The sequence below is a fragment of the Rattus norvegicus genome, chromosome 18 (genome assembly GCF_036323735.1).
Source record: "Rattus norvegicus strain BN/NHsdMcwi chromosome 18, GRCr8, whole genome shotgun sequence".
Lineage (NCBI taxonomy): Eukaryota > Metazoa > Chordata > Mammalia > Rodentia > Muridae > Rattus > Rattus norvegicus.
Genome location: NC_086036.1, coordinates 36,805,876 through 36,816,138, shown reverse-complemented (window position 1 = coordinate 36,816,138; position 10,263 = coordinate 36,805,876). Strand labels below are relative to the sequence as shown.

Here is a 10,263-nt window from a genome sequence, read left to right as displayed (position 1 = left end):
TTAAAAGAAAAATCTGAGATTCCATTATATATATTTCCCTCAAAAAATCTGATACCCTCTGGATCAGGCAAGGGTTGAGAGAAAAAGTTCTCGGATGTGCAATGAACATTTCCTTTCTCTAAGAGTCATTCTGTGCTCAGATTGTGTCCTGTTGATTCTGAGGATTCAAAGAAGAATAAGGGAAGAGTCAAGCACTGTTAGCAACCTTGGGAAAAGGCAGAGAGCCATTCATTTATCTATAAGAGGCTTTCACTGGAAATGTGTTATAAATGGTTTTAAATATTTATTCCACAGATTTGATAAAATGTCTTCAATGTGGATCGAATTTCTTTTCATCCTGACTTTGGTACTTCCTTATTTTGAATAGTAAAATTTTCTCTTAGGTTACTATGAGATTTGAAATAGGAATTTATTAGAGTATCCATTGAGATTTAAGAATGGATGGATGTTGGGAATATTAAATATTAAATTTGTGAAGTTAAATGAAGTAAAGCTTGGTACAAAAGTCCGTGAAAATTACATAGTTAATGGCCTCTGTTCATTTTCTTAAGGAGCTTGTGGATGAGAATTGAATTAGAATGGGTGGTATAAACATCACAAGGTTCTGTAACTGTAATGCTACCTACTTAAAAGACTGAGCCATGAGGATTGTTTGAGCTTACAAGTTAAAGTCTGCTGATATAATGTAGTAAGAGGAAGTCTCTTAAAACAGTAAATGAAAAAGAAACATGCAATGGAATTTTGATATTAGTGTTGCCATTATTATACAGATTGAAGATTTTTCTCCTCATCCCATGCTGCAGCTCAGGCAGTGGTTAAATGTAATGAACAATAAGTAATAGTAATTTTCAGCCCTTCTGTTCTATGACCCCATCTCCTTTATAGTTTTCAAATTAAATCTTCTAATGTCAAGTTCTTTGTAAAGAGATAGCTCACTGATTCTCTTCAATACATACTGTGAATGTGAAAAAAAGTAATTACAAGGTGTTAGATAGTCCTGAGATACTCTTCACAATATTAATGTGTTAATTTTCATGAATTACTTTCAATTAGGCAAATCAATTGAATTACAAGGCGTCATTTTCATAAGTAAACACTCCCAGTTACTTTTTGATATTAATTTAAACTAATTATTGAGCATATATCTATTTTATTGAGTGTGAGAACTAGATGATTTTTCTAAAAGACATTTTCTATCACTTGTCTAGTCTTACAGCTTTGTCTAGTCCCTGATTTTAGTAGGATTGCTTCAAGTTTCTCTCCATTTAGTTTAATGTTGTCTACTGGTTTGTTGTATATTGTTTTTACTATCTTTAGGTATGGGCTTTGAATTCCTGACTTTCCTTGACCTTTACCATGAAGCAGTGTTGAATTTTGTCAAATGATTTCTCAGCATTTAATGAGATGGTCAAGGGATATTTTTCTTTAACTTTGTTTATATAGTGGATTATATTCATGGATTTGTATATATTGAACCATCCCTGAATCACTGGTATGAAGCCTACTTGATCATGATGGATGAGAGTTTTGATGTGTTCTTGGATTCAGTTTGCAAAAATTTTATTGATTATTTTTGCGTCAATATTCATAATGGAAATTGGTCTGAAGTTCTCTTTCTTTGTTGGGTCTTTTTGTGGTTTAGGTATAAGCATAATTGTGACTTCATAAAAGGAATTGAGTATTGCTCCTTCTGTTTCTATTTTGTGGAACAGTTTGGACAGTAGTGGTATTAGGTCTTCTATGAAAGTCTCATAGAATTCTTCATTGAATCCATCTTGTCCTGAGCTTTTTTTTGGTAGGGAGACTTTTCATGACTGCTTCTATTTCTTTAGAAGTTATGGGACTGTTTAGATGGTTTATCTGATCCTGGTTTAACTTTGGTATCTCGTATCTGTCTAGAAAATTGTCCATTTGCTCCAGATTTTCCAGTTTTGTTGAGTATAGGCTTTTCTAGTAGAATTTAATGATTTTTTTTAATTTCCTCAGGTTTTCTTGTTATGTCTCCCCTTTTCTTTCTGATCTTGTTAATTTTTATACTGTCTCTGTGCCCTCATGCTTAGTCTGGCTAAGGGTTTATCAATCATGTTCATTTTCTCAAAGAACCATTACCTGGTTCTGTTTATTCTTTGTATAGTTCTTTTTATTTCTGCTTCATTGATTTCAGCCCTGAGTTTGATTATATCCTGCCATGTACTCCTTTTGGATGCATTTGCTTTCTTTTATTCTAGAGCTTTCAGGTGTCCTGTCAAGCTGCTAGTGTATGCTCTCTCCAGTTTCTTTTTGGAGACACTCAGAGCTGAGTTTTCATCTTAGGACTGCTTTCATTGTGTCCCATTAAGTGTGGGTATGTTATTTAAATTTCATTAAATTCTAAAAAGTCTTTAATTTCTTTCTTTCTTCGTTGACTAAGTTATCATTGAGTAGATTATTGTTCAGCTTCCATATGTATATGGGCTTTCTGTTGTTATTGAAGACCAGCCTTAGTTCCTGGTGATCTAATAGGGATGCATGGAATTATTTCAATCCTCTTGTATTTGTTGAGGCCTGTTTTGTGACTGATTATATGGTCAGTTTTTTAGAAGATACCATGAGTTGCTGAGAAGAAGGTATATTTTTTTTTTGTTTTAGGTTGAAATGTTCTATGAATATCTGTTAAATCCATTTGGTTCATAACTTTTGTTAGTTTCTCTGTGTCTCTGTTTAGTTTTGTTTTTCCATGATCTGTCCATTGATGAGAGTGGGGTGTGAAGTCTCATCCAATATTATTGTGTGAGGTACAACATGTGCTTTGTCCTTTTGTATGGTTTCTTTTATGAATGTAGGTGCCCTTGCATTTGGAGCATAGATATTCCAGATTGAGAGTTCATCTTGGTGGATTTTTCCTGTGATGAATATGAAGTGTCCTTCCTTATCTTTTTTGATAACTTTTGGTTCAAAGTCGATTTTATTTGATATTAGAATGGCTACTCCAGCTTGTTTCTTGAGACTATTTGCTTGGAAAATTGTTTTCCAGACTTTTTCCTCTGAGGTAGTTTCTGTTTTTGTCACTGAGGTGTGTTTCATGTATGCAGCAAAATGCTGGGTCCTCTTTATGTATCTAATCTGTTAGTCTATGTCTTTTTAGTGGGGAATTGAGTCCATTGATTTTGATGATATTAGGGAACAGTGATTGTTTTTTTCCTGTTATTTTTGTTGTTAGAGGTGGAATTATGTTTTGTGGCACTCATCTTTTCAGTTTATTGCATTAAAATTACTTTCTTGCTTTTTCCAGGGTGTAGTTTTCCTTCTTGTGTTGGAGTTTTCCATTTATTATCCTGTGTAGGGCTGAATTTCTGGAAAATATTGTGTAAATTTGGTTTCTCTATCTATGTTAATTGAGAGTTTTGTTGGATATAGTAGCCTGGGCTGGCATTTGCGTTTTCTTAGGGTCTGAATGACATCTGCCCAGGATCTTTTGGCTTTCATAGTCTTTGGTGAGAAGTCTGGTGTAATTCTTATAGGTCTGCCTTTATATGTTATTTGACCTTTTTTCTTACTGCTTTTAATATTCTTTCTTTGTTTTTGCATTTGGTGTTTTGACTATTATGTGAGGGGAGGAATTTCTTTTCTCATCCAATCTATTTGGAATTCTGTAGACTTCTTGTATGATTATGAGCACCTCTTTATATAGGCTAGGGAAGTTTTCTTCTATAGTTTTTGAAGATATTTATTGGTGCTTTATCTTTTTGATCTTTGCTCTTTTCTATACCTATTATCCTTAGGTTTTATCTTCTCATTGTGTCCTGGATTTCCTGGATATTTTGGGTTAGGAGCCTTTTGCATTTTGCATTTTCTTTGACAGTTGTATCGATTTTTTTTTATGGTATCTTCTGCCCTTGAGATCCTCTCTTCTATCTCTTGTACTCTGTTGGTAATGCTTGTGTTTGTGACTCCTGATCTGTTTCCTAGGTTTTCTATCTCCAGGATTGTCTCCCTTTGTGATTTCTTTATTGTTTATATTTCCATTTTTAGATCCTGGATGCTTTTGTTCAATTCCTTCACCCATTGGGTTGTGTTTTCCTGTAATTCTATTATTGATTTTTGTATTTCCTCATTTAGGACTTCTCCCTGTTTACTCGTGTTTTCCTGTATTTCTTTAAGTGTGTTAATTATAGCCTTCTTAAAGTCCTGTAACATTATCATGTGTTGTGATTTTAAATCCTAATCTTGCTTTTTTGGTGTCTTGGGCTGTTCAGTGCTTGCTGTGGTGGGAGAACTGGGTTCTGATGATGCCAAGTGGCCTTGGTTTCTGTTGCTTAGGTTCTTGCCCTTGACTCCTACCATCTGCTTATCTCTGGTGTTAACTGGTCTTATTGTCTCTGAAAGTGTCTGGACCATCCTGTAAACCTGTGTATCAGCACTCCTAGAAATTGGCTTTCAGGATCCTGGCAGGATCTGGGTACATTGAAGTGTGTCACAGGGTCAGCTCCAGGCACTGGCAGAAATTGAAAGGATCCTGTCCTGATCCTCAGTTCCCGCATCCAGAGGACTCCAGGCTGGTTCCTCTTTGTCCAAGAATGTGAGCAGAAGAGGTGGTTTCATCTGTGCTGTCAGGATTGTCTGCACTTCTCCTTATTTGACTTTTATGATCTCATACTTGTTCAAATTCAAGCCTCCCTTCCCTAGAGAACAGACCTCTTGAGTCACAAGTACTTTCTCAAGAGGGAAGCCTCCTCTCTTTAGTGTGTAGCTTCTTTGTTCTTGATTTCTAGATTCATCAGTTATAATCAGAGTATACAAAATAATTACAATTTAGTGTACTTCTGAGATTTGTTTTTATCTTGATGAGTACTTCCCTTAATCAGAAGTGACCTTTAATAGAATCTATGTAAACAAATATTAGTTTAAAGTCTATTTTTTCAGTGATGTCTTTATAGACTTCTCTTTTTGCACTCTGAATTCAATCTGTCATTAATTAATTAATGTTTCTTGGAATTTATTCAGATTATTTTCATATTCTTTACCTGTATATTCACATATCTGCCAAGCCAATGCAAGTTCATTCAGGTACCAGCAAGCAGATATATAAAGGAAAAGAAGTTTATGGTGTCTTTAAATGTAGGGTTCAGATATAATAAATAATCAATAACTGCACTTTCCATACTTGAAGTCTCTCTATGAATCTATTATTTTAGCACTGTGACAAACACCTCCTTGCCTCCAATATAACAAAAGTAAAAATTGGCATAGTTTACTTCTAAGTGTTATGGATATTTTCTCCCATAGTCTATTGATTTTCTCTTTAAACATTTTTATGTTGTTTATTTATATAATTTGCAGGTGTGCATGTGTGCACATATACCAAAGTGTATATGGTGAAGTCAGAGAACTACTTTTGGGAGTTGGTTCTCTCTTTCCACTTTGAGGGAATTGGGACACTGAACTCAGGTCCTCAGGCTTTTTAGCCAAATCATCACACTTCTCTATTTTTTCTGATTTCTTTTCTTTTCCCCATCCAGGGTTTCCAGAGATTGTCATGTCAAGTCCACACAATATTAAATCAAAGGTAAATGAAAATGTAAAAAGTAAACTCATGGATTTTGAAATGTCACCAAACATAATGTATAAGGCAATGCTGCAACAATTAAAAGAACCAAAAATATTTGTTTAATTGTTATAGAAAAGGTTGGACTATAGTCTTGAAAACAATGTAAAACTATTCAATGTTATAGACAAGGTCAAACATTTGATTATTCATAAATTATATTAATGAACAAAGTCCATATTGTGCGTAGTTATATTTTGTGTTTTAAAATGTTTAAAATAGTATGATTCATTCTGGAAAAGAAGACTGAAAGCAATAAACATCCATTTCTAGTTAGTGTAAACATCAATTTTGATTAAGTAGGACACTGAAATATTGTATAAAAGTTAAGAACCTTCATTCTCACAAAATCCAAAAATAATATTTATAAAAATTTAAAAGCCAAATTCATCTGAATTTCACAATATTGTCTGTGTCTAAAAAATTGTCAATAATAAATTTTATCTCTGTATACATATATATGTATGTTATATGCAAAGCACCCATGTGTGTCACAGCATATACAGTAAAGCTAATAAGAAGGATATGAAAATTACAAATGAATCACTAAGATTTATGATTTCTTTCAATTCAAAGTATTTTAGAAGATTTTATCTGAGTGTAAGGTGAAGTTGAAGAATGATAGCTTAACTATGGAATTACAGACACTTATTTACATTGTCTCAGGATATCAGACTTATAGATATATAACCATAATATAGCATGTTTAAGTAGAATTGTAGTAAGTCAATACATATTTTCAATACTTAATATTGTATCATTTTATCAAGTAGAATTTTTCTCAAAGATCATTATCTGATATGTTTCATGTTGTTTTTATGTTTCACAGCCAAATTGCACTATGTTTAAAAATCTTGAATGCCCCAGAACCCTGGACCCAGTTTGTGCAAATGATAGAATTACATATGCAAATGACAGTTAGTTTTGCAAAATGGTGCTGTAAGTACACATGATTTAGTATTAACTCTCTCAAATTAGTGAGAAAACTGTCAGGAACTGATGAAAAAATTCCATTTCTGATAACACAAATATAGCATACCCAAAATATAACCACTTTCACTAAAGAAAACGCAAGCATCCACTTGTAAATTTCTTTATAGTTCTTCTGGAGTTGAGTAGTTTTTGCATTGACTTATTAACATTATTCTACTGAATCCTCTTTCACAGTATTGAGCAATTAATTTTACTTGATCTTTATGAGATGAAACCAATAGACTAACCTAATGTAATACTTTAAGTTCAAGCTTTGAAGCTATTCTAGTTTCATCTTTTGCTCTGGCAAATATCGTCATAAAAAAAATAACTAAGAGAAAGGAAGGATCCACTTTAGTTAATAGGTTACAGTCTATCATTGAGAGAAATCAAGTCAGGAAATCAAGCAGGACCTTGAAGCAGAAACGAGAGAGAAAACTAGCTTGCTGGATCATTCACAGATTCATGTTAGGGTAACAGATCCTAGGCTCAATTTCTCAGGGAATCATGCCACCTACAATGGGCTTCAGATTCCTACATCCTATAACAATCAAGACATTTCCCCCCCAGACAGGTTCATAGATCCATCTGATTTGTGCATTTAAAAATCGATACTTCTCTATCAGGTGATTTCCGGCTGAGGAAAGTTGACACATGAAGATAGCTAAGATAGGTGCTCAATGCTAATTCCCACTCTTGAGCAAGAAACTTAAGTAAATAATTTTTAAATTTATTACAATTGGCTTTAAAGCTAAGGAGGGACTTCTGTAGCTAATCTACCTTTTCTGTTCAACTTGTTGATAGACCTAAGCCATCAAGTCCAGAGCAGTCTATGGCACCTTCCTTCTAAATCCTTATCTTCTCCATCACTGACAATAGCATCCTCTTTTTATTAAATAGGATATGTTTAAATATCGTGTTGTTAATGCTAGCAAAATCACAAATATATTCTCTTTATTTTTACTCACTGCACATTCTTTTTTTCGGAGCTGGGGACTGAACCCAGGGCCTTGCGCTTCCTAGGCAAGTGCTCTACCACTGAGCTAAATCCCCAACCCTGCACATTTTTTTTATCTGTCAAGTATTTCCATCTATAACAATTTGTGTTCAGTTAGTTTCAAATTGTATTTTTCTACTAGGAAAAATTAAGGCAATTTCTAATTCTTTCCACTTTACATTAGGGAGATTACAAGTCTATATCAGGATTGAGCATATAGAATTTATTGACTATTCCCACTTTGGACAAAGGACTTCTTTCAATGTCAGGAGTAGGAGAGGCCCAGCTGCATATACGGAAGGGCCAGAGACCCCCACACCAAATCATATTAATAATTTTTCATTAAAAAGTAATTACATAATTCTCAATAAAATTGAAATGGTAGTTCAAATATTTATTTTTTCTTCTAACTTTTTTGTTTGCAGGGAGAAAGATCTTGAATATGAATATCATGGTATTTGTCAGTCAACATAATGGTTTCATGGTGGATCATCCAATCAAATGGAATGTTCTCAACCAGGGCCTTAAATTCTTAGTCTACAAATGAAGTCTCATATGATTCATTATGTGGAATAGAGAAGATTGAAGAATATTTCCAATGTGAACCTGGAATTGAATGATTTTATTTTCAATGATTTGATGATGATGATGATGTGAATACTTATTTTCTTGTTTTTTGTCTTACATTACATCAACTGTGATTTTAATCATAGATTTTCTAATCAATAAAATATTAAATAATTGCAATATTATTTAGTATCCCTTCTTGTGGGAGCTGTTGATTAAGGTCAATTTGATACTTTTGATAGCTGTAATTGAGGCATTTTAAATGATGAATATAAAATAAAATTCTTGAATTTTTACTAAAATGATGGTAGGGATCTTCTCCACCCTTAAGAATCTGAACCTGTAGCAAGATATTTGGAAACTTGAATTCTAGAAAAGACCTCTGGGTTAATTTTGGGAATTTAGTGTAAAGAATCATAACGACTAAATATGGAACAAATGTCTCTCATTGATGTGTTGCCTATTCCAAAAACACTAGAACATCTTCAAAGCTTACATAAACAAAATTACATTTTATTTATTTGTTATGAATCAGTCAAGGAAGATAGAAAGTACTAATAGTTGTAGATTCAGGTAACTCTGCTTTATTTGAGATAGCAGAGCTCTTTCCACATAAGTTGTTGCTTTTTGATTGAAGAAAAAAGCATTTTCTCAGGTTGCCAAATCTTTAGTTAAGAAACTGAACCTCAGGAAAGGAAATAACATTTGAAGTATAAATAAAAAGATATCCAATAAAGGAAAAAATGTCAAAAAAATTGAGCTTACTGAAATAGTAATATATTCACAGTAAATGATAACTTCTAATCTGTTACATATACATTTTAGGCTTATTTTCTTTATTAGTAAAAATTTTATCATCTGAAATAGTGATTCGTGTGGTTCCTCCTTAATCAAATACTTGCCTAGAATTAATTTATGTCAAAGTCATTCACTAGAATGTACTGTGTTAACACAGAATTGATGGTACATGCCTGTAATACTCTGTACTTGAGAGATAGTTACAGGAAGACCAGGAATTTGAGGTCTTTTTTGGCAATGTATTGAGGTTGTGGCCAGACAGGGTTACATGAATTTTGATTTCAAGGAAATAATACTTTGCTGTATAGTTGAGCCACAATAAAAATTATTCATTCAGCTTCAAACCCTTGAAATATTATATTCAGCATTATTATTAGTTAATGCTTAAATCCCACTTAGAAAGAGAATAATACAATCATGGGAGGTAAAGGGAGGGAGGGGCCTGGGTGTTAGGGAGGGAAGGGGAGAAGGAAAATTTGTGTGTGGGGGAAACAGGAGAGAAAATCAGAGGGCCAGAAGAATGAATTGAAATATGCAGCCTTTGGGGTGGGAGGCAGGGTGACCTTCTAGAATGTCCCTCTCAGGAATCAAAAGGCCCAACAGTGGGAAGAGGAAAACTGAAAGACCTCACTTCCAATAGATAGACAGGGCCTTAAGTAGAGGGAAGGGGTTACCAATTCACAGTAAAAATTTCTTACCCAGAATTGTTCCTGTTTAAAAGAACTGCAGAGACAAAAGTGGAGAAAAGACAGAAGAAAAGGCATTGCACTGATGGGTCAAACTTGGGATCCATCTCATAGAGGGGAACCAATGCCTGACAGTATTCCTGATACTACGATGTGGTAACCAACAGGAGACTGGCATGGCTGTCTTCTGAGAGGCCATACCAGCAGTTTACTGAGACAGATGCCGATGCTTACATCCAACCATTGGTCTGAAGTTGGGAACCCCTATGGTTGAATTAGAAGGATTGAAGGAGCTGAAGGGGAGAGCAACCCAATAGGAAGACCATTAATGTCAACTAACCTGAACCCCTGGGAACTCCCAGAGACCAAGGCACCAACCAGGCAACATGCACAGGCTGGTCCCGTGCCCCTGGCACATATATAGTAGAAGACTACCTCATCTAGCCTCAGTGAGAGAAGCTGCACCTAATCCTCAAGAGACTTGAGGTTCCAGGGAAGGGGAATGCCTAGTTGAATCATTTAGTAAGAGGAAAACTGAACAAAGGAAATGACTCTATCAGACTTAGCCAAAGGGAAGCCTGTGGGCATTTCCTCAAATAATGATTGATGTGGGAAGCTTAAGTGCATTGTGAGCAGTGTCTTCAGGTCCAAAATGTAGC

General features: G+C 34.4%; 1 protein-coding gene across 1 annotated transcript; it reads left to right on the top strand.

Annotated features, from left to right (window-relative positions):
* The first annotated feature begins 304 nt into the window (after window positions 1-304).
* Window positions 305-6,506, top strand: LOC103694484 (serine protease inhibitor Kazal-type 11-like). The gene is made up of 4 exons (XM_008773227.2): window positions 305-366; window positions 4,512-4,558; window positions 5,499-5,545; window positions 6,414-6,506. The coding sequence occupies exons 1-4, from the start codon at window positions 305-307 to the stop codon at window positions 6,504-6,506; spliced, it is 249 nt and encodes an 82-aa protein (XP_008771449.2).
* The last annotated feature ends 3,757 nt before the right edge of the window (window positions 6,507-10,263 follow it).